Raw genomic sequence first — 25,764 nt, 5'->3', positions numbered from 1 at the left:
CTCTACCATATCATGAATAATATACATAATGTTCATGAATCATTATGACTATCTAAATTAGTAGTTCTCAGCTGTGGCTGTGAATCAGAATGGCCCTTTGAATTCAACAATATCCACCAAACAAAGTAATAAAACCAGATGCCTATGGCCCGTAGCCACTGAACCACAATCAACAGAGATAGTGTCCAAGCATGAATGAGGAGATTATGACACACAGCCAGGGTGAGAACAACTGGAAGTAAATTATATATCCATTATTCTGCTTATTATAGGAGAACATCTGACAATATGTTTTAGGAGAATATCTATACATGTTATAATTTATCTTGTTTCAGTAATTTGGAAAGGGTATTCGTGTGAGATACATTTTTTTTTCCTCATTGCAGTGGATAAATGGGGGGTTATTTTATAAGTTAGATTTGGAAATTTTATTATCTTCTTTATTATTACAGACATATGGCATCCAGGAGAAAGATGTCTTGCCCCTTCTCCGGATAATGGGACACTTTGTGAAGCAAGCGTAAAATCTGTCACAGTGGATGAAAATGGGAAGTCCTTTGCAATCATCTTATATTCAGATTTTCAAGAAAGAAAAGTACCTCTTAAAAAACTTCAAGAAATAAAATCTTTTAAAGATTGCTCCAGGAATTTTATATTTGATGATGAAGATTTGGAAAAACCTTATTTCCCCGACCGAAAATTTCCATCATCTGCTGTTGCTTTTCCATTATCTGAAGATGGGGACTCTATTCCTTATACTATTAATAGGTATTTGAGAGACTACCAAAGGGAAGGAGCCCAGTTTCTCTATGCACACTTCATTCAAAGAAAAGGATGTATTCTTGGTGATGACATGGGACTTGGAAAAACAGTACAGGTATTTCTTTTAATTACCTTACAATTAAAATTCATTAAAGTCATTTCATTATGTACATGAATGGATACCATATACAAATCTCTATTTGTACGCCCAATTCTTATAGTAGCTATTTTGTGTGTGTGTATGTGTATGTGTGTTTTGCACCCACTGAACAGGAAAGTCCTCAAAATTAGGATGGTGTATAGTCATTATTTTATCCTCATTACTTATTTAGTATCTGAAATATGTTATTCAGAATATTTTGGTATAACTTGGCTTGACTTTACCTTCGGTAATATTAGTAGTGAGATATCAGGTATATTTAAAGTAGTTTAACTTTCTTAGCAATACTGTATGGAAGGAAAGTATTCTGCCATTTGTTAAGCTACATAGGATGGTTCAATTGATTTCTTGCGGGCATTTTGTGTATATTGTTTAGAATTTATCATATCAGAAGTTTCTTAATCTGGGATCCCTGAACCACTAGGAATTCTATTGACGGACTTCAGAGAGGTTTCCTATTTCCCTAAAATGTGTGCCAGAAGTCTTGAGAGAAGTACTAGTTATCTATTGCTGTATAAGAAATTACTCCAAACTTTAGCAGTTTACAACAGAATGCATTTATCATATTACAGTTTCTGTGGGTCAGGAATCCAGGTACAGATTAGCTGGGTTGTCTGGCTCAGGCTCTCACAAGGCAGCAGTCCTCTCAAGGTTGGACTAGGGCGGATTCCCTTCCTGGCCACATGATTGTTGGCAAGATTCAGTTCCTTGTGGGATGTTAGACTGAGGCCTCAGTTTCTCATGAGCTATTTATTGTTGAAGGGCTCCCTTGGTTCCTTGCTGTAGGAGCCTCTTAATGGAGTTTCTTATAGTATGGCAGCATACTTTCTCAGGAAGAGCAAGTGAGAGGGCAGGAGAGAGCACAAGTAAGAGAAAGCTCATGGTCTTTTCTAACCTAATCACAGAAGAGACAGCCCTTCACTTTTGCCATATTTGCTTCTTTAGAAGCAAGTTTCTAGGTTCAGCTCTTACTCAAAGGGGAAGATTAAACAGGGCTATGGATACCAACAGGTGGCGATTATTGGGAGCCCTGTCAGAAGGTGCTTATCACAAAGTTTTGTGATCTAAAAAGATTAGAGTTCAGAAACCAGACTTTATACTATATAGTCACTCTGGATTTTCAGGAGTGTTTGTCTAGTTTCTGATTACCTTCTGTGTTTCTTTCATTATAATTGAATTTAAGCCATTTTATTCTTCATGACACCTCGATTGTTAGGGGAACACAAAGGTAAGTGAAAAACTAATTTTAACATTTAAAAATTGTCTAGGGGCACCTGGGTGGCTCAGTGGGTTAAGGGTCACGCTCCTGGTTTCCGCTCAGGTCATGATCTCAGGGTTGGGAGATTGAATCCCACATCAGGGCTCCCTGCCCAGAGTTTGCTTCGGATTCTCTTTCTCCATCTCCTCCTCTCTCTGCCCCTACCCCTGCTCACCGGTGTATGTGCTCTCACTCTCTCAAATAAATAAATAAAATCTTAAAAAAATAGTCAAGAAATGCAATTATGTATAGGCTCTGATGTAAAAATCTAGAGTGAAACTTAATCATTCAGTAATCATAGTCTATCACAATTAGCCATACTGTTTGTCCCTTTAAGCCTAGGCAATGCACATAGTTCGAAGCTTGCACACTGAAGGTGCTAAATAATTGCTTATGGAGTAAACAAATTTACTTTCTCAGGAGAATAGGTGGCGAGAATATAGAAAGGAGCCTTTAGGAAACTATCATCTGTGACCAAGGTATATGGATGAATACGAGAGGAAAATAAACAACTATCTATAACTATAAATAACTAATATGACTATCTTTACATATAATTTTATTGTTTTTGCCTATGCTAGAATGTCTTCCCACCAATGCCTGCTAATCTGCAAAATCAGAAACATCAGGGTGCTACAAAAAGTGACCTTTTTGAGAACTAGTTGGGAGTCTCCTCCCATCAAAACTACCAAATAAAATTCAAATTCTTATGCATGTTTTAGGCTCAAATATAGCTTTCATCTCTGAAGTCCATGTTATAAAGTTATTCCCTTTGTTTTATGTTGTATTTTTTAAAGTGATATTACTGCACAATTTTATATTACCTGACACACTGAAATCCTTGGGACACTTTCAGTTGTGTTATGAATGTGCTTTGAAAGTCCTGAGAGCTTATCTTCTGAAGGTTAGGACATAGTTTCCACACTAGTTTTGATACTTGGCTGGATTTTTCTGCTCCTTGGGGACCTACATCTCTAGTTATTATTCTTATAGCTCAGAGAATAAGTTCTACATAAATAGGGGGTTTGGGAGATCCATTTAAGGTAGAACTTCTATAAATACAGTGACAAGCCAATTAAGGAAATGTGGATAATATTTAATAAGTTTAATAGAATTTCAAATACAGTAGAATTAGGTAAAAATGATCTATGAAAATTTACTTTTGGCATTAATTACCATTGGCATTTACGATTTGGATTGTAGTATAGTCTTTTTTTTTAAGATTTTTTTTATACTTTTAAAAAAATTTTTTTATTTTATATAAACATATATTTTTATCCCCAGGGGCACAGGTCTGTGAATCGCCAGGTTTACACACTTCACAGCACTCACCAAAGCACATACCCTCGCCAATGTCCATAACCCCACCCCCCTTCTCCCAACCCCCTTCCCTTCAGCAACCCTCAGTTTGTTTTGTGAGATTAAGAGTCACTTATGGTTTGTCTCCCTCCCAATCCCATCTTGTTTCATATATTCTTCTCCTACCTCCTTAACCCCCATGTTGCATCACCACTTCCTCATATCAGGGAGATCATATGATAGTTATCTTTCTCTGCTTGACTTATTTCGCTAAGCATGATACGCTCTAGTTCCATCCATGTTGCTGCAGCTGAGGTCAAAGAGGTTGCTGCCTGTGTTCTCCTCAAGGATTTTGATGGATTCCTTTCTCACATTGAGGTCTTTCATCCATTTTGAATCTATTATTGTGTGTGGTGTAAGGAAATGGTCCACTTTCATTTTTCTGCATGTGGCTGTCCAATTTTCCCAACACCATTTATTGAAGAGGCTGTCTTTTTTCCATTGGACTTTCTTTCCTGCTTTGTCAAAGATTAGTTGACCATAGAGTTGAGGGTCTATTTCTGGGCTCTCTATTCTGTTCCATTGATCTACGTGTCTGCTTTTATGCCAGTACCATGCTGTCTTGATGATGACAGCTTTGTAATAGAGCTTGAAGTCCGGAATTGTGATGCCACCAACCTTGGCTTTCTTTTTCAATATCCCTTGGGCTATTCGAGGTCTTTTCTGGTTCCATATAAATTTTAGAATTATTTGTTCCATTTCCTTGAAAAAGATGGATGGTACTTTGATAGGAATTGCATTAAATGTGCAGATTGCTTTCGGTAGCATAGACATGTTCACAATATTTATTCTTCCAATCCAGGAGCATGGAACATTTTTCCATTTCTTTGTGCCTTCCTCAATTTCTTTTCATGAGTACTTTATAGTTTTCTGAGTATAGATTCTGTGCCTCTTTGGTTAGGTTTATTCCTAGGAATCTTATGGTTTTGGGTGCAATTGTAAATGGGATTGACTCCTTAATTTCTCTTTCTTCTGTCTTGTTGTTGGTGTAGAGAAATGCAACTGATTTCTGTGCATTGATTTTATATCCTGACACTTTACTGAATTCCTGTACAAGTTCTAGCAGTTTTGGAGTGGAGTCTTTTGGGTTTTCCACATATAGTATCCTATCATCTGCGAAGAGTGATGATTTGACTTCTTCTTTGCCGATTTGGATGCCTTTAATTTCCTTTTGTTATCTGATTGCTGAGGCTAGGACTTCTAGTACTATCTTGAATAGCAGTGGTGATAACGGACATCCCTGCCGTGTTCCTGACCTTAGCGGAAAAGCTTTCAGTTTTTCTCCATTGAGAATGATATTTGCGGCGGGTTTTTCATAAATGGCTTTGCTAATATTGAGGTATGTGCCCTCTATCCCTACACTTTGAAGAGTTTTGATCAGGAAGGGATGCTGTACTTTGTCAAATGCTTTTTCAGCATCTATTGAGAGTATCATATGGTTCTTGTTCTTTCTTTTATTGATGTGTTGTATCACATTGATTGATTTGCAGATGTTGAACCAACCTTGCAGCCCTGGAATAAATCCCACTTGGTCGTGGTGAATAATCCTTTTAATGTACTGTTGAATCCTATTGGCTAGTATTTTGGTGAGAATTTTCACATCTGTGTTCATCAAGGATATTGGTCGATAGCTCTCTTTTTTGATGGGATCCTTGTCTGGTTTTGGGATCAAGTGATGCTGGCCTCATAAAAAGAGTTTGGAAATTTTCCTTCCATTTCTATTTTTTGGAACAGTTTCAGGAGAATAGGAATTAGTTCTTCTTTAAATGTTTGGTAGAATTACCCCGGGAAACCATCTGGCCCCGGGCTTTTGTTTGTTTGGAGATTTTTGATGACTGTTTCAATCTCCTTACTGGTTATGGGTCTGTTCAGGCTTTCTGTTTCTTCCTGGTTCAGTTGTGGTAGTTTATATGTTTCTAGGAATGCATCCATTTCTTCCAGATTGTCAAATTTGTTGGCGTAGAGTTGCTCATAGTATGTTCTTATAATAGTTTGTATTTCTTTGGTGTTAGTTGTGATCTCTCCTCTTTCATTCATGATTTTATTTATTTGGGTCCTTTCTCTTTTCTTTTTGATAAGTCTGGCCAGGGGTTTATCAATTTTATTAATTCTTTCAAAGAACCAGCTCCTAGTTTCGTTGATTTGTTCTATTGTTTTTTTGGTTTCTATTTCATTGATTTCTGCTCTGATCTTTATGATTTCTCTTCTCCTGCTGGGTTTAGGGTTTCTTTCTTGTTCTTTCTCTAGCTCCTTGAGGTGTAGGGTTAGTTTGTGTACCTGAGACCTTTCTTGTTTCTTGAGAAAAGCTTGTACCACTATATATTTTCCTCTCAGGACTGCCTTTGTTGTGTCCCACAGATTTTGGACCGTTGTATTTTCATTATCATTTGTTTCCATGATTTTTTTCAATTCTTCTTTAATTTCCCGGTTGACCCATTCATTCTTTAGAGATGCTGTTTAGTCTCCATGTATTTTGGTTCTTTCCAAATTTCCTCTTGTTGTTGAGTTCTAGCTTCAGAGCATTGTGGTCTGAAAATATACAGGGAATGATCCCAATCTTTTGATACCGATTGAGTCCTGATTTAGAGCTGGGTTGGTGTTTGCAAATTCTTTCAGTTTTTGTTTGTCCTGAAAGCTTTTTATCTCTCCTTATATTTTCAGTGATAGCCTAGCTGCATATAGTATTCTTGGCTGCATTCTTTTCTCATTTAGTGCTCAGAAAATATCATGCCAGCTCTTTCTGGCCTGTCAGGTCTCTGTGGATCTATTCTGGAGAATGTTCCATGTGCACTAGAGAAGAATGTGTATTCTGTTGCTTTGGGATGAAATGTTCTGAATATATCTGTGATGTCCATCAGGTCCAGTGTGTCGTTTAAGGCCTTTATTTCCTTGCTGATCTTTTGCTTGGATGATCTGTCCATTTCAGTGAGGGGAGTGTTAAAGTCCCCTACTATTATTGTATTATTGTTGATGTGTCTCTTTGATTTTGTTATTAATTGGTTTATATAGTTGGCTGCTCCCACGTTAGGGGCACAGATATTTAAAATTGTTAGATCTTCTTGTTGGACAGATCCTTTGAGTAGGATATAGTGTCCTTCCTCATCTCTTATTATAGTCTTTGGCTTAAAATCTAATTGATCTGATATAAGGATTGCCACTCCTGTTTTCTTCTGATGTCCATTAGCATGGTAAATTCTTTTCCACCCCCTCACTTTAAATCTGGAGGTGTCTTTGGGCTTAAAATGAGTTTCTTGGAGGCAGCATATAGATGGGTTTTGTTTTTTTATCCATTCTGATACCCTGTGTCTTTTGATTGGGGCATTTAGTCCATTAACATTCAGGGTAACTATTGAGAGATATGAATTTAGTGCCATTGTATTGCCTGTATTGCTTAGAGGACCCCTTTCAATATTTCCTGTAGAGCTGGTTTGGTGTTTGCAAATTCTTTCAGTTTTTGTTTGTCCTGGAAGCTTTTAATCTCTCCTTCTATTTTCAATGATAGCCTAGCTGCATATAGTATCCTTGGCTGCATGTTTTTCTCATTTAGTGCTCTGAAAATATCATGCCAGCTCTTTCTGGCCTGCCAGGTCTCTGTGGATAAGTCAGCCGTCAATCTAATATTTTTACAATTGTATGTTACAGACTTCTTTTCCTGGGCTGCTTTCAGGATTTTCTCTTTGTCACTAAGACTTGTAAATTTTACTATTAGGTGATGGGGTGTTGCCTATTCTTATTGATTTTGAAGGGCGTTCTCTGAACCTCCTGAATTTTGATGCTCATCCCTTTGCCATATTGGGGACATTCTCCCCAATAATTCTCTCCAGTATACCTTCTGCTCCCCTCTCTTTTTCTTCTTCCGGAATCCCAAGTATTCTAATGTTGTTTCGTCTTATGGTGTCACTTATCTCTCGAATTCTCCCCTCGTGGTCCAGTAGTTGTTTGTCCCTCTTTTGCTCAGCTTCTTTATTCTCTGTCATTTGGTCTTCTATATCACTAATTCTTTCTTCTGCCTCATTTATCCTAGCAATGAGAGCCTCCATTTTTGACTGAATCTCATTAATAGCTTTTTTTTATTTCAACTTGGTTAGATTTTAGTTCTTTTATTTCTCCAGATAGGGCTTTTATATCTCCCGAGAGGGTTTCTCTAATATCTTCCATGCCTTTTTTGAGCCTGGCTAGAACCTTGAGAATTGTCATTTTGAACTCTAGATCTGACATATTACCAATGTCTGTATTGATTAGGTCCCTAGCCTTCGGTACTGCCTCTTGTTTTTTTTTTTTTTTTTTTTTTTGTGGTGAATTTTTCCGCCTTATCATTTTGTCCAGATTAAAGTATATGAAGGAGCTAGTAAAATACTAAAAGGGTGGCAACAACCCCAGGAAAATATGCTTTAACCTATCAGAAGAGATCCCAAATCTTGAGGGGGGGAGAAAAGGGATAAAAAGAGGTTCAAAAAGAAAGAAAGAAAAAAAAGGAAAAAAAATAAAAGAAAAGAATTTAAAAAAAGAAAACAAATAAAGAAAAATATAAAAAAGAAAAAATATATATATTAGATAAGCTAGTTAAAAAATGTTAAAAAAGAAAAGGGTAAAAGTTAAAAAAAATTTTAGCAGAAGAAGAGAAAAAAAAAGAAAAAGAAAAAAATTAAATTAACTGCAAGACCAAAAAAATCACAGGGAGAAAGCCATGAGTTCCGTGCTTTGCTTTCTCCTCCTCTGGAATTCTGCTGCTCTCCTTGGTTTGAAACCGTACTCCTTGGTAGGTCAACTTGGTCTTGGCTGGATTTCTTGTTGATCTTCTGGGGGAGGGGCCTCGTGTAGTGATTCTCAAGTGTCTTTGCCCCAGGCAGAATTGTACAGCCCTTACCAGGGACCGGGCTGAGTAATCCGCTCGGGTTTGCGTTCAGAAGCTTTTGTTCCCTGAGCGCTTTCCGTAGAGTTCCGGAGGACGGGAATACAAATGGCGGCCTCCTGGTCTCCGGCCCGGAGAAGCCGAGAGCCCGGGGCCCCATTCCTCAGTGCGCCCTCAGAGAACAGTGCCCAGTTACTCCCGTCTGCCTGACCTCTGGCCGCGCTCCAAGCTCACCGAACCTGCGACCGGTTCAAGGTAACCCCCGAGCTGGGAGCTTACTGTCGGCTCTGTCTCTATAGCCGGTTTTCCCGTTCCAATACCCGCAAGCTCTGCAACACTCAGACTCCCCCGATCCTTCTGTGACCTTGTGGGACCTGAGGCCACACTGACCCTGCATGGGCTTCGCCCCGATTTAGCCTCTGGAGCGACGTCCCTCAGCAGAACAGACTTTTAAAAGTCCTGATTTTGTGCTCTGTTGCTCTGCCGCTTGCCGGGAGCTGGCCCCTCCCCCCGGGGTCTATCTTCCCATCGCTTTGGATTCACTTCTCCGCCAGTGCTACCTTTCAGAAAGTGGTTGTTTTTCTGTTTCCAGAATTGCTGTTCTTCTCTTCGATCTGCCGATGGATTTGCAGGTGTTTGCAATCTAGCTGATCTCCTGCTAGCTGAAGTAGTCTCAGCTTGCTACTTCTCTGCCATCTTGACTCTTCCCCCTTTTTTAAAGATTTTATTTATTTATTTGACAGAGAGAGACACAGAGAGGGAACACAGGCGGTGGGGGGGACAGGAGAGGCAGACGCAGGCTCCCCTTGGAACAGGGAGCCTGATGTGGACCCTGGGACCATGACCCGCGCCGAAGGCAGCTGCTTAATGACTGAGCCACCCAGGCATCCATATAATCTTACTCATTTTTTTCCTATTTTCTGATAACATCCCTTAAGTTTTCCCCTTCTCACAATCTGACTTGACCATAGCATGAAATTGAGCTTTTCTTTTTAAAACAAAAACTTGGTTTACATACCAAATGAAGTTTCTTTCTCTCATTTCAAATTTAAAAATGTCAGTTTAATATTTTACATTCTTCAAGGGATGAGGATTTTAAAAATGTACATTTGATCTAGTGACATTGGAAATTATTTATTTATTTATTTATTTTGACAGACAGGGATCACAAGTAGGCAGAGATAGAGAGAGGAGGAAGCAGGCTCCTTGCTTAGCAGAGTGCCTGATGTGGGGCTCAATCCCAGGACCCTGGGACCAAGACCCAAGCCAAAGGCAGAGTCTTTAACCCACTGAGCCACCCAGGTGCCCCAGAAATTATTGGTTTCTTGAGCAAGAGTTATTTTGCTGGAATTTGTGGCGGCATAAGCCAGACGAAGTAGGTGAAGGCAAAGACAAGGGAAGTATGCTTACCTCTTTAAGAAATGTGGCTTTGAAAGGAACAAAAGTGACCTATTAGCAAATTTTGAAGAAGTTTCTTTTTTGTTTGTTTGTATCATTTAAGAATAGGAGGAACCTGAGTATTCTTTAAGTGAATTGGAAGGATCTATCTGGTTGAGAGGGAGCAGTTGAATATACAACATACATAAACATAAGTATGCATGTATTTTATATATGTCAGTCCACGAATATAAGACATAAATAAATGTGTAAAAATGGAGTCACTGCTGTCTTACAAACTGATTTTTCCTCAAGATCTTACTATGAAACTTTTCAAACATATAGAAGAGTTGGAAGAATTATAAAATGAATACCCATATATCCACCACCTGGATTATTTCAACATGTCATTATACTTGGGTTTATCACTTATCTATCCATCCATCAAACCATGTTTTGTTGCATTTTAAATAACAGACATTAATATATCCTATCCCCAAACACTTGAACATATGTGCTATTAGCTAATCAGTATTTATTTACAATTCTTTTTTTTTTTTTTCATTTTGAAGTAAAATTTAAAGTGAAATGCACAAGTCTTAAGGGTATGCATCATTCCATGAGCTTTGACATCAGTGTAAGCCAAATAAACCCTTTCAAGATACAGGACGTTGTCATCACTCCAGAAGAGGTCATTCTGTTTCTTCCTGGTCTTCCACCACCCCAAGAAGCAGTCACTGTTCTGCTTTTTTATATCATAGATTAGTTTTGTATTTACATATAAATAAGATCATACATGTGTACTCTGTGTCAAGCTTCTTTCACTTAGCATAATATTTTGAGTCTCGTCTATGTTATTAATTGCATAAGTAGTTTGTTCCTTTTTATCGCTGGTAGTTATTCCATTCTATAGATGCTGCATTTTGTGTATTCTCCAGCTGATGGGCATGTGAGCTGTCTCCAGTTTTTAATTGTTATAAATAAAACTGCTAGAACTCTCTTGAGCAATTTTTTATGTATTCACTTTTCTTGAGTAGATAATTAGGAATGGAATTACTTGGTCATAAACTAACCTATGCTTAGTTTTAGAAGAAATTGCCAAACCTTTTCCAAAATGTTTGTACCATTCTGCATTCCTGCCAACAATGTATGAAATTATGGTTGCTTCATGTTCTTAGAGAATTTGATTTTGTCAGTCTTACTAGTTTTAGCAGACTGACTGGTTATATGTTTATATATACATTTGTGTGTGTGTATGTACTTTTTAAGGATAAAATTGATATACAGTGAAGTGCATAAATTTACAATATATGGTTTGGTAAGTTTTACATATATATGCACCCAACAAATGATACCTACAGTACCACAATCAAGATAATGAATATATCTATCACCCCAGAAGTTTCCTTGTGTACATTTGTGCCCAAGATGTGTTCAACAACAATAATTCATCTATTTTCACTTTTAGTTTTTAATTGGACTAAGAATTTAAAATTGGAAATGAATACAAAATCATAGATTTTTATTAAAATTTCCTAGTATTTTATAGAATTCTCAAATTCATGGAATTTGACAAATTAAGTTAAAATTAAGATTTTCATCATCTTGGGTAAATGAACAGATTGAATTATGAACTATCATAATTAAGAATATAGTTTTCTTATAATGAAACAATCCATAGATGAATTTATAGGAAAGCAACGGATTGATATTTTTTGTATCTTTTCTGCCTTTTTAGTAGCCTTTGAGGACCAGTTTGCCTGTAATTCAAAAGAATATATGTATCTGTGTGTGTATATGATTCTGTCTTTTTTTAAAAATTTATTTATTTGACAGACAGAGATCACAAGTAGGCAGAGAGTCAGGCAGAGAGAGAGGAGGAAGCAGGCTCCCTACAGAGCAGAGAGCCCGATGCAGGGCTCCATCCCAGGACCTTGGGATCATGACCTGAGCCGAAGGCAGAGGCTTTAACCCACTGAGCCACCCAGGCACCCCTGATTCTGTCTTTAATTACAAACAGTAAAATGCATGGATCAAAAGTATACAGTTATGCATATTCAACTCATATATATGTATACATATAACCACCACTCTAATAAGATATAGAACATTTCCCTCACTGTATAGTTTCCTTATGTCCCATTGTAGTCAATACCCAGTTGCCTAAACTTTTCGTTATTGTCCTCTGTCATTTGTGAAACATTCTTTCCACCTCCTTTAGTCTGAGTTCTACATCAGCCATTTTGCTCATACCAATCTCTTGCTGAATTTAATAACTATTTTCTGCTCATCAGTTTTTTTCTCAGCCATGCTTCCTCAACTCATCTCCTTTCCCACTGCACCCCACCCTCAAGTGAACTGGATTTTGAACTGCTGGTAGATACAAATAAGCATTTCATTTAAACTTTTCTAGCACCTAGCACAGCACCTGGCATGTATTAGGTAGTGAATATATTTTTATTGAATGGACTAATGAATTTTAAGTTGGATTAGGTAATCATGTGTTATAGCTTATATTTAATGATCCCTGTATTGTTAGGCTCTATGATAGGCATTTTCTGTTAAGCAAACATGTTAATTAGGCATTTTTGCCCCCATTTTATTGATGAAAAAATTGAAATCTATTGACACATTATGTAAATTGCCCACAGTCACATAGTTAGTATAAAACTGGTTGGTCAGACTCCAAACTCCTGTATTACACTGCCTTATATAATATGGGTTAGGGATGCAAATTTTGCTAGAATATTTTAAAACTCAGCACAAGTTTTATCATTCTTATATATCAGTATTTTATAATCTTTTAGATAACATAATTTGCTGAAAAATCCACTTTATTTATTGTGATATATGAGATTGTGTACAAATCTCCTTATCTTGTAGAATGATGCTGACAATAACAGCTCCTGTTTATTAAATCATTGATGTATATTAACTTGACATTTTACATTTTTTTCAACTTTAAGAACGAAAATAATGCTGATTATATCTTAAATGTACAAATGTCTCTCATAAAAATGTAAAGTATAATTTAAAATTTTTTGTTGAGGCAAAATTCACATAACATAAATTAACCATTTTATTTTATTTTTAAAAGATTTTAAAAATTTATTTATTTGTCAGAGAGAGAGAGAGTGAGTGTGAGCGTGAGCACACAAGCGGGCAGAGTGGCAGGCAGAGATGGAGAGAGAAGCAGGCTCCCTGCCAAGCAAGGAGCGCAATGCAGGACTCCATCCCAGGACCCTGGGATCATGACCTGAGCCGAAGGCAGCGGCATAACCAACTGAGCCACCCAGGCATCCCTAAATTAACCATTTTAAAATATACAAGTCATTTAGTGCATTCACAATGTTATGCAACCCCCTCTCTCTCTGTTTTAAAATTTTTCATCAGCACAGAACACCCCAGAAGTAATTACCCTCATTTCCCTGACAACCACTAATTGGCCTTTTGTCTATATGGATTTGCCTTTCCTGAATATTTCATGTAAAAGGAATCATAAAATTGTGACCATTTGAACCTGGCTTCTTTCATTCATCTAGTATGATTTTATCAAGGCTCAATCAAGCTGTAGCATATATCAGTACTTCATTCCTTTTATGGCTAAGGAATATTCTATTGTATGTAAATACCACAATTTGTTTTTCTATTCATCCTTTGGTAGACATTTGGATTGTTTCCACTTTTTGGCTGTTATGAAAAATGCTGCTATCATGTACAGGATTCTGTGATAGCTTTCATTTGTTTATTCACCTAGTAGAATTACTAGATCATATGATATTTCTTTGTTTATTTTTCTGGGGAACTGCTGTACCATTTTCCACAGTGGCTATACCATTTTACATTCCCACCAGCAATGTGTAAGGTTTCCTATTTTTGCACATTCTTGTCAATACTTAATAGACTTTCTTCATTATAGCCATGTGAAGTGGTATCTCATTGTGCTTTTGATTTGCATTTCTATAATGACCATTGATGTTGAACAAGTTTCCATGTGCTTTTTGGCCATATCTATCTATCTATCTATCTATCTCCTTTGGAGAAGTATATATTCAAGTTGATATGTAGACTGAATGAATGTTTGTGTCCCCCCAGAATGCGTGTGTTGAGACTTTGAGGAGTAATTCAGGTTGAGATTAGTGACAATGTAAGAAGAGATAGGAGAAAGGTTTCTTCCTGTCTCTGTGCTCTATCATCTGAGGGTACAAGAAAAAGACTGCAAGTCATCTGTGAACCAGGAAACAGTCTCTCACCAGACCAGATCTGCCAGAACTTTGATCCTGATCTTCCTAGATTGTAGAACTGTGAGAATGTTGTTTAAGCCATGTAGTCTATGGTAATTTGCTATAGTGCTCCGAAGCGATTAAGATGCAAGTCCTTTGTCCATCTTTAAACTGAGTTGTTTGTCCATGTATGTAAGTAATTAACACAAAATTGAGTATGAGGATAGTCAGACTGAACAATGGTATAGAACAAAAAAACGAGAATGGTCTTATTTGGTTTAACTAATACTCAATTTTGTGTTATAACTTTCTTGTTATACCTTGTGTATCATTATGTCATCCTTTATATTTTGAAGTAAAGTTCTAATCAATGTGTCAAGTTCCATGAACATATCTTTTTAGGATTTTATTAGGATTACAGAGTTCAATTATATTGAATTTATAGAACACTTTGGGGAGAATTAACATGGAATGATAGCTCCATTAATTTAGGTCTTTAATTTGTCTCAGCAGGGCTTTATAGTTGTGTATGTGGGCCTTACACATATTTTATTGTATGTAATTATATATTTTTGGTCTATTGTTAGTGGAACTTTTAAATTTAATATCCTAATTTTTTGCTGGTAGTATATAAAAGTCAAATTTATTTTTATATATTGAGCTCATATCCTGCTACCTTGCTAAATTCATCACTTGCTAGTTCAAGTAGTTGTTTGTTAGATGCCTTGGGATTTTCTATGTAAACAGTATATGTCATCCTACTGCTTTAATTTTTCTCTTTTATTTCTATTTCTTACCTTATTTCACTGGCTAGGTAGGATTCTAGGACAATGTGAATAGAAGCAGTGATATCCTTATCTCATTCCTGTTTTAGAAAAAATTCAACATTTTAACATTAAGTATATTAGCTGTAGGATTTTCATACTATCTTTTATCAGATGCAGGATATTTCCTTCTATTCCTAACTTCTAAGCTTTTTTTTTCATAGTTACTATGTATTGAATTTTATCAAATACGTTTTCTGCATCCATCGAGATCAATTTTTCTCCTTTTCTCTGTTAACATACTATATGAATCAATGCAATTTATATTCATTGGTTTTTTTAATCTTAAACTAGTTTTGTATTTTTGAGATGAACTCAATTTGATCATGAGGTGTTGTTTTTATATTTGCTGGATTTAATTGGCTAATATTTTAAGAATTTTTGCCTCTATATTATGTATATTAGTTTATAGTTTTCTCATATTATGTTTGTCTGGTTTTGGTTTTGAAGTTATGCAGACCTCATAAAATGAATTGAGAAGTGTTTCTTCCTACTCTTTTTTTCTAAAATAATTGGGTAAAGTTTCTGTTATTTTATACTAGAATATTTGATAGAATTTAATAGTAACGTCTTTTGGACCTAGAGTTTTCTTTGAGGGAAGGTTTTTGATAATGGTTTCAGTTTCGTTAATAGATATGAAGCTATTAAGATTTTTCGCTTCTTGCTGTGTCAGTTTGGTAAATTGTATTTTTCAAGGAATTTATGTTTCATCTAAGTTGTCAAATTGATAAAGATTTCCATGATACTCCTTTTCACTCTTTCAGTGTTTGTAGGATCTGAGTGATACCTCTGCATTTTTCATGTGAATATCTTGTATTCTGTTTTATTATGTTTTTAAAAAAGATTTTATTTATTTCAGAGAGACAGTGTGTGTTTGCATGAGTTGGGGGAGTGGCAGAGGCAGAGGGAGAAGCAGACTCCCTGCTGAGCAGGGATCCTTATGCCTGGATTTGATCCCAGAATTCAGTCCAAGGCAGACTCATAACTGAATGAGCCACCCAGGCACCCCTCTGTTTTATTTTTGATAGCCTAAGAAGGTTTATTGATCTTGTTGATCTTTTCAAAGAACCAACTTTTAGCTTTGTTAACTTTATCTGTGGTTTCTTTGGTATTTCATTGATTTCTGCAATTATTTCTATTGTTTTGCTTCTACTTACTTTGGATGTATTTCACTCTTCAGTTACTCACTTGTTAAAGTAGAACCTTAGGTCATGAATTTCATATCTATCTTCTGATGCCCTATTTTTATGTTTGAACTTTGCTTTATTTGTGTTCCGTAAATTTTGATGTGTTAAATTTTCATTTTCATATAGAGATTTTTTTTCCTTTGGTTCTTGAGTTAGTTGCAAGCATGCTTGACTTGCCAATATTTATTTTTTCCTAGATATTTCATCATTAATGATTTCTAATTCCATGGTGGTTAGAGAATATATTTTACAAGATGTCAATATTTTGAAAAATTTATTGATTTTTTTCTATGCCCCATTTTATTGAACATTCTATATGTACATCTTAAAAGAATATGTATTCTGCAGTGTTCTATATCAATTTGTAGATCAAGTTAATTGATAATGTTCAGATTTTCTATGTTCTTAGTATTACTGAGAGAGGGAAGTTAAATTCCACTGTGTTTGGGGGTTTATCTGTTTCTCCCTTTAATTTTGTCAGTTTCACTTTCATGTATTTTGAGATTCTGTTATTAGGGTCATAAATATTTATAATCACTATGTCTTCAATGAGGAATTGACCCTGCTATTATTATGAAATGCTCTCTATTTCTAGTATAATACTTGAAATCTACTTTATCTGATATTAATATAGTCACTCTGATATATATATATATATATATATATATATATATATATTAAGATTTTATTTATTTATTTACAGACAGAGATCACAAGTAGGCAGAGAGGCAGGCAGAGAGAGAGGAGGGAAGCAGGCTCCCTGCTGAGCAGAAAGCCCGATATGGGGCTCCATCCCAGGACCCTGGGATCATGACCCGAGGTGAAGGCAGAGGCTTTAACCCACTGAGCCACCCAGGCGCCCCCCACTCTGATATTCTTATGCTTGCTGTTTGCAAGGTATGCTTTTTTGCATTCCTTTATTTCAAGTGCTGTGTCTTAATACTTAAAAATGTGTCTTGTGTAGCAGAAATAAACAAAATGGAAAGTAAACAAACAAAAACCAATAGAACAGAGCAGTGAAACCAGAAGTTGGTTCTTTGAAAAGACCAACAAAATTGAAACACCTTTAACCAGATACATTAAAAAAAAAAAAAAAAAAGGAAAAAAGAAAAGAAAAAAGAGGACTCAATCAGAAATGAAAGCAGAGAAATAATAGCTAATACCACAAAAATGCAAAGGATTGTAAGAGATTATTATGAACTAGAAAAAATGGATAAATTCCTAGAAATATCTCCCAAAGCTGAATCAGTAAGGAATAGAAAATTTGAACAGACTGATTATCAGCAATGAAATTGAATCAGTAATGAAAAAACTCCCAAGAAACAAAGGTTCAGGACTGGGCAGCTTCATAGTTGAATTCAACCAAACATTTAAAAAAGAGTTAATACCCATTCTTCTCAAACTATTCCAAAAAATAGAAGAGGAAGGAAAACTTCCAGATCCATTCTATGAAGCCAGAATTACTGTGATACTAAAATGAGGTAAAAACACTACAGAAATGAGAACTGTAGGCCAATATCTCTGATGAACTTGGGTGCAAAAAATTCTAAAAGATACTAGCAAACCAAATTTAACAAAACAACAAAACATTTAAAAAAACACAGTCAAGTGGGATTTATTCCCAGGATGCAGGTGGTTCCGTATTTACAAATCAACCATGATACATCATATCAATAAGAGAAAGGATAAAAGTCATATGATCATTTAATAGACACAGTAAAAGTATTTAACAAAGTAGAACATCCATTCATGGTAAAAACCCTCAACAAAATAGGTCTGAAGGGAACATACCTCAACATAATAAAGGCCATATGTGAAAAACCCACAACTAACAGCAGACTCAATGGTGAAAAACTGAGAACAAGACAAGGATGTCCATATTCACCACTTTTATTCAACATCATAACCAGAAGTCCTAACCACAACAATGAGACCAGAAAAAGGATTAAAAGACTTCCAAATTGGTAAGAGGAAGTAAAATTTTCACTGTTTGCAGATGACATGATACTTATATAAAAAACCCTAAAGATTCCACCAAAAGCTACGAGAATTGATAAAGGAATTCAATAAGGTTGCAGGATACAAAATCAATATGCAGAAATCTGCCACACTTCTATACACTAATAATGAAGCAACAGAAAAAGAAATTAAGAAAATGATCCAATTTACAACTGCACCAAAAATAATAGAATATCTAGGAATAAGCTTAACCAAGGAGGTGGAAGATGTGTACTCTGAAAACTATAAAACATAAATGGAAGAAATTGAAGATGATGTAAACAAATGGAAAGACATTCCATGCTCATGGACTGGAAGGAGAAAGTTGTTAAAATGTCCGTATTACCTGGGGCACCTGGGTGGCTCAGTGGATTAAGCCTCTACCTTTATTTAGCTCAGGTCATGGTCTCAGGGTTATGGGATCGAGCTCTCTGCCCAATGGGAAGCCTGCCCCCTACTCCCTGCCTGCCTCTCTACCTACTTGTGATCTCTCTCTCTGTCAAATAAATAAATAAAATTAAAAAAAAAAAGTCCATACTACCCAAAGCAATATACAGATTTAAAGCAATCCCTATCAAAATACCAACAGCATTTTTCACAAAACTAGAACAGTCCCCAAATTTGTATGGAATGACAAAAGACCCCAAATAGCCAAAGCAACCTTGAAAAATAAAAATAAAGCTGTAGGCATCACAATTCCCTATTTCAAGTAATACTACAAAGCTATAGTAACCAAACAGTATGGTGCTGGAACAAAAATAGACACATAGATCAATGGAACAGGATAGAAAACCCAGAAACAAACTCACAGTTATGTGGTCAATTAACCTTTCACAAAAGAGGCAAGAACATACGATGTGAAGAAGTCTCTTCAACAAATAGTGCTGGGAATCTGGACAGCTATGTGCAAAACTGGACCAGTTTTTTACACTATATACAAAAATAAGCTCAATGACTCAAAGACCTTGAAGCCGTAAAAACTCTAGAAGCCAGCACAGGCAGTAATTTCTCTGACACTGGGGTTGTAACAATATTTTTCTAGATATATCTCCTGAGGCAAGGGAAACAAGCAAAAATAAAATTTTGGGACTGCATCAAAATAAAAAACTGTACAGCAAAGGAAATAGTCAACAAAAGTGAAAGACAATCTACTTAATGGGAGGAGAAGATATTTGCAAATGACATTTGATAAAAGGTCTGTATCCAAAATATATAAACTTACAAGAACACATACACACACACACACACAAATACGATTAAAATGGTCAGAAGATATGAACAGACATTTCTCCAAAGAAGACATACAAATGGCCAACAAACATCACTCATCATCAGGGAAATCAAATCCTCATCAGTGGCTCAAGTGAAAAACACAAAAGTAAACAAGTGTTAGTGAGGATGTGGAGAAAAAGGAACCCTTGTGCACCACTGATGGGAATGCAAACTGGTACAGCCATTGTGGAAAGCAGTATGGAGGTTCCTCAAAAAATTAAAAATGGGATTACCCTATGATCTAGAAATTGCACTACTGGGTATTTACCTAAAGAATACAAAAACACTAATTCAAAAGATTATATGCACCCCTATTTTTATTGCACCATTATTTACAATAGCCAAATTATGGAAGCAGCCCAAATGTCTGTCAATAGATAAATGGATGAAGAAGGTATGGTATCTATATCTATTTAGATATGTATGGATGTATACACACACACACACACACACACACACACACACACACAGGAATTTTATTCAGCCATAAAGAAAAATGCAGTCTTGACATTTGCAGCAACATGGCAATCAAAGTAATCAGCCAGAGAAAGACAAATACCATATGATTTCACTCACATGTGGAATTTAAGAAACAAAGGGGGAATAAAAAGAGAGAGAGAGAAACCAAAAAACAGACTCTTAACTATAGAGAACAAACAAGTGGGTTACCAGAGGGGAAGTGGGTGGGCAGATGAGTGGAATAGGTGAAGATTAAGAAAACACTCATCTTGATGATCACTGAATAATACATAGAATTGTTGAATCACTATATTATACACCTGGAAATAATACAACACTGTATGGGAGCTATACTGGAATTAAAATTAAAAAAAAAAAAGTATGTCTCTTGTAGACAACTCTTTATCCATTTTGGCAATCTTGATATTTAATTGGAGTGTTTAGTCCATTTACATTTAATATAATTTCTTTTATATTTGAATTTGTACATACCATTTTATTATTTGTTTTTTGTTTGAACAGACTGTTTTCTGTTTTATTCCTCCTCCATTCCTGCTTGCTTTTGGGTTGCTAGGATACTTTAAAAAATTTCAGTTCTCCTATTGGCTTTTTAACTATTTACATTTTTTTTGTTGTGATAAAAAAATAAATTCCCAACTTTTCACAGTGTGCTTAATTTTAATAATGTAGCACTTCATGTAAAATGTATCATGATGAAATGGGTTGTCATATTCTTTTAAGGAAACTAATGTTAGGAAAGTTACGTATAATACCTAATAGCCATACATTATCTAAATTTTGAAAAGTAGACCAAACTTACATGCCCAGCATCAGCCCAAGTTGATTTTAGTATATATTTCTTTTTATATTTCTGTGTTATATTTGCTAATATTTTAAGGGATTTAATTTAATATTTGCTTCTGAGTAAGAAAAATTGGCCTATAAATCTCCTGCCTATAATATGCTTGTCATATTTTCTTATCAAGATTATGTCAAACTCATAAAATGAATTGAGACCATTTCTCCCTTTCTAAAATCTGAAACAGTTTAAGACGGCATTATATCTTACCTTACCTTACCTGACCTTACCTTACCTTATCATCTTTTCCTTTCCTTTCTCCTCTCCTTTCCTTTTATTTCCTTTCATTTCGTTTCCTTTCCTTTCCCTCTCCTTTTCTCTTTTTTTCTTTTGTTGTCTTTTTTCTTTCATCTTTTTAAAAAAAAGATTTTATTCATTTATTTGACAGAGAGAGACACAGCAAGGGAAGGAACACAGGCAGGGGAGTGGGAGAGGGAGAAGCACGCTCCCGGCTGAACCGGGAGCCTATTGTGGGGCTCGATCCCAGGATCCTGGGATCAGGACCTGAGCCGAAGGCAGATGCCCAATGACTGAGCCACCCAGATGCCCTGGTTTTTTTTTTTTTTTTTCTTTTTTTCTTTTCTTTTTTAAGTAGGCTCCACACCTAGTGTGGGGCCCAACATGGGGCTTGAATTCAAACCCTGAGATCAAGACCTGAGGTGAGATCAAGAGTCAGATGCTTAACTCACTGAGCCACCCAGGCACTCCAGGACTGGCATTCTTTCTTAAGCATTGATAGACTTTATTGGTGAAACCATTTGACTTTTAGTTTTCTTTGTGTAAGATTTATAATTATGTATTGAGATTTAATATTTTATGAAAATGTAAATTTTGTGTTTTTTCTTGTGTCAGTATAGATAAGTTCTGTTCTTCATTTATTCCAAATTTTTAGTTATTGGCATGACATTACTTATTATGTCCTTTGTGTTTATGTGTGTGTATTTACCTCTTCTTGTAGTTTTTCTTCTTCATTAATTACCTAGGGGCTTTATCACTTTTTAAAATCCTCACTACAATGATCATTTGGCTTTGTTGATCCTTTTTATTATATGCTTTTCCACTTATACATTTTGTTTATAATTCTGTTTTTTTGTGTTCTGTTTTCTGTATTTTTATTAATTTTTGAAATAGATTCTTAGATACTTTATTAGTAGCTTCTTTTCTTCCTAATGTAGGCATTAAGTCCCTAAAACATGATCTTAGGTATAGTCCACAAGTTTAATATGTAATTATTACTTATTATTGTTAAACTCAAAATATATTCTAATCTTAGTGAAATTAGAAGTATATTCTAATATACTTTTTATATATGTATTTTAATTAATTTATTATTATTTTCAAAGATTTTATTTATTTATTTGACAGACAGAGATTACAAGTAGGCAGAGAGGCAGGCAGAGAGAGAGGAGGAAGCAGGCTCCCTGCTGAGCAGAGAGCCCGATGTGGGGCTCGATCCCAGGACCCTGGGATCATGAGCTGAGCTGAAGGCAGAGGCTTTAACCCACTGAGCCACCCAGGCGCCCCTATATATGTACTTTTGAAGATTTTATTTATTTGAGAGAAAGAGAGAGGATGGGAGGTGGGTCGGGGCACAGGGAGAGGGAGAGGGAGAAGCAGAGGTTCCATCCCAGGACCCTGAGATCATGACCTGAGCTGAAGGTAGTTACTTAAAAAACTGAACCACCCAGTCACCCGTTATTCTAATATGCTTTAAAATACATGTCTTCTTTAGGTCACCTGAGTGGCTCAATCCTTGGGCGCCTTAGTGGCTCAGTTGTTAGGTGTCTGCTTTGGGCTGAGGTCATAATCCCAGGGTCCTGGGATTGAGCCCGGCATCAGACTCTCTGCTCAGCGGGAAGCCTGCTTCTCCCTCCTTGCTCTGCCCGCCTCCCCCCACAACCCCAGCTTGTGTTCCCGTTCTCGCTGTCTCTATGTCAAATAAATAAAATCTTTAAAAAAAAAATAAAATTTATTTCTTCTTTGAAGTGTATTTCTTACTTTATAAATATTTGTGGATTTTCTTCTTAAACTTCTGTTATTTCTAGTTTCTCACATTAAAGAACATATTCTATATTTCTGCTGAACCATATTGAGATTTGCTCCATGACCTTATATGGTGCTTTGATAAAAATTTCATGTTTGCATTATTAATTTTCTAAAAGATTTTATTTATTTATTTGAGAGAAAGCATAACTAGGGAGGGTGCATAGGGGTAGAAGGAGAAGGAGAGGTGACTCACTACTGAGTAGGGAACCCAGACAAGGCTCAGTCCCAGGATCCTGAGATCATGACCTGAGCTGAAGGCAGATGTTAAACCAACTGAGCCAGCCAGGCACCCCTCATATGTATTTTAAATGAAACTGTGTTTTACAGTAATGTGCAGTGTTTGATCAAATGTTCATTAGGTCAAGTTTGCTAACCATGTGATTCAAATATTCTGCTTCTTTACTGATTATTTTGTTTCTTACTGAGTCATTTCAAAATCTTACCATTATGCTATGGATTTGTCTACTTTTATTTCAGTAAGCTGTTTTTTCTTTGCTTAACAATTTACACTAGTTATAACTTCCACATGAATTAATTTTTTAATCAATATCAAGCTTGAAGTGTATCTTTTTAATTTAGTAATGTTTTTGCCTTAGAGTCTAATAAAACAGCTATATCAACTTTCTTTTGGTTTTTGTTCATATGTCTTCATTTTTTTACTTAACAACTTTTCCTATTCCTTGTTTTAATGGTGTGTGTGTGTGTGTGTGTGTGTGTAAATGGCATACATATTTTATGGACCTGATGATCTTTGTCTTTTAATTGTAACATTTAGTCTCCTCCATGGAATGTGCTTTCTAATATATATGGATTTAAATCTACTATTTTATTATTGCTCTTTATTTGTTGTATGTTACCTGTGTTTATTTTCTTCTTCTTTTTTGCCTCTTTTTGGATAGATTATTTCATATTATTCCGTTATCTCTTTCTTAATAGGTTACTACTTACACATTGATGTATTTTCCTTCTAGTGGTTACCCAAGAGATTACAATAAACATTCTTGACTTATCAAAAATTCTAATATAAACTAGTAATTTTATTTCCTCCTGGACAGTGTAAGGACACCAGAATATTATAATTACACTGGACCCTTTCAGACTCAACTGCATGTGTTGTCATATCTTTTAATGCTTTTATTTAATTTCAAGAAGACAGTTTTGTTCAATAATGTTTACATATTTATATTTTCTATATATTTACCATTTTTGTTGTTCTTAAGTTTTTCCTGCATCACTGAGCATCTACATCATATACTTTTCCTTGTGCCTGGAAACATCCATTAATTATTTCCTGTACTGTGCTCTTTTGATGAGGATTTTGTTCAGTTATTTGTCTGAAAATATCCCCATCTTTATTCTTGAATAGTATCTTTACTGGGTATAAAACTAGGTTACTTTTATTTTCTTTACCATCTTGAAAATATCATTTGATATATAGTGTCTTTTGTTGTTTTTGCTGCCAGATCAGCTATTTGTCCAGTTGTTGCTTTTTGGTAGGTAATCTATTGTGTTTTCCTTGTGCTACTTTTAAGATTTTCTTTTTGGTCTCAAGTTTTGAGCAGTTTTTCTATGCAAAACCTACTTGTGGGTTGATAATTTCTTTATTTACTTATTTATTGGTTTGATGTTCTTAGTGGATCGGGAATATATGGCTTGACTTTTTTTTTTTTTTAATCAGCTTTTAGAAGTTTTCAGCTTTTATCTCTTCAAATACTTCTCTTACACCATTCTTTTTCTTTGACATTTAGGATTGAGATTGTAGGTAACCATTCTTTTTTAATTTATTTTATTTTTTTAAAAGATTTTATTCATTTATTCATGAGAGACAGAGAGAGAGAGAGAGAGAGGCAGAGGGAGAAGCAGGCCCCCCACTGAGCAGGTAGCCCGATACTGGACTTGATCCCAGGATCCCAGGATCCCAGGATCATGACCTAAGCTGAAGGCAGTTGCTTAACCATCTGAGTCACCCAGGTGACCCCATTCTCATTTTAAAAACACTTTTTTTTAGTTTTTCCAATCTCATATTTTTTTCTTTAGGTTTTAATATTTATATGATTTATTTTTCTAAAGTAATGATTCTTCCCCGATATGGATACCTCAAATACTTTCCCCAATCTTTAAAATAACTCTGCAAATATTTATTTTTGCTATTTTCATGTATTTTTACAGTTATTCAAAAAGGTTATTTCACCTAAGTTTACATAACAGCCAAGCAACTAAGGCTGAAATTTGAACCAAAGTCCAATTGATTAAATATTTCTTGCTCTTCATTATGTGAGGTTATATTTCCTTTATTATGTCTCTTTGTCTTTCTTACTTGGTATTTAGACAATAGCTGTTATTCCAAGTGGTGTGTGTATTGATGAATGGTCTTAGTCTATCTTAAAATAACATTCTATCATTCCATCTATAATTACTAGATGAACCGAAGTACACAACAGGGAAAAAAGAATGCATATAGTTTATTCTAATAGAATATATGAAGAGATAGTTTCTGTGGAGAGAGACAAATAAGAAGGTAATGTCCCAACTGATGAGATCAAGAAAGAATTCATTGAGTAGGTAAAACTTACCATGGAAGTGATAGCCATGGTATCATGGGTAAGATATGAGAATTCTTTTTCACTGTGCTCAGGGGTAAGGTGTACTGTACATTTGTTAATATATATAAAGAAAACCAATACTGCTATTTCTTGTTGTTTATCCCTGTAACATCTATTTGTATATATTCAAATTTTCACTAATTGGGTAGTCAATCATGTAAGCCATAACATTTTGTCCATCTTGAAACATTTACACAGTAACTAAAAAGTTTTTTTTTTCTCCCAGGTTATTTCATTTTTGGCTGCAGTTTTGCATAAAAAGGGAACTCGTGAAGATATTGAAAACAACATGCCAGAATTTTTACTAAGAAGTATGAAAAAGGAGCCTCCTTCTATAGCAAAAAAAGTAAGATGTTTAGGAGTATAAAGCTCATGAAGCTGGTATTGGAAATGTATATAGAAACTTGTACACAGCATACTTTATAGCATAAATTCAAAACACATAAGTTAAAGACATTATTAAAATATTTGTTTTATAGACCTAATTCTTAAAGGATTATCAGTTTCATCCTCAAATTAAGTATG

General features: G+C 35.4%; 1 protein-coding gene across 4 annotated transcripts in view; it reads left to right on the top strand.

Annotated features, from left to right (window-relative positions):
- ERCC6L2 (ERCC excision repair 6 like 2) overlaps window positions 1–25,764 on the top strand; it is a 135,026-nt gene that overhangs the window by 5,456 nt on the left and 103,806 nt on the right. For 2 of the 4 annotated variants that reach the window (XM_059143004.1, XM_059143007.1), the window contains exons 2-3: window positions 453–877; window positions 25,466–25,585. In XM_059143004.1, coding sequence (XP_058998987.1) covers window positions 453–877; window positions 25,466–25,585 — 545 coding nt within the window. Of the gene's footprint in view, window positions 1–452; window positions 878–8,231; window positions 8,647–25,464; window positions 25,586–25,764 lie in introns of those variants that run through there. The other 2 variants (XM_059143006.1, XM_059143005.1) reach the window with 2 other exon arrangements.

Source organism: Mustela lutreola, chromosome 12, assembly GCF_030435805.1.
Source record: "Mustela lutreola isolate mMusLut2 chromosome 12, mMusLut2.pri, whole genome shotgun sequence".
In the NCBI taxonomy this organism is placed as follows: domain Eukaryota; kingdom Metazoa; phylum Chordata; class Mammalia; order Carnivora; family Mustelidae; genus Mustela; species Mustela lutreola.
This window is presented reverse-complemented; position numbering and strand designations above follow the sequence as displayed.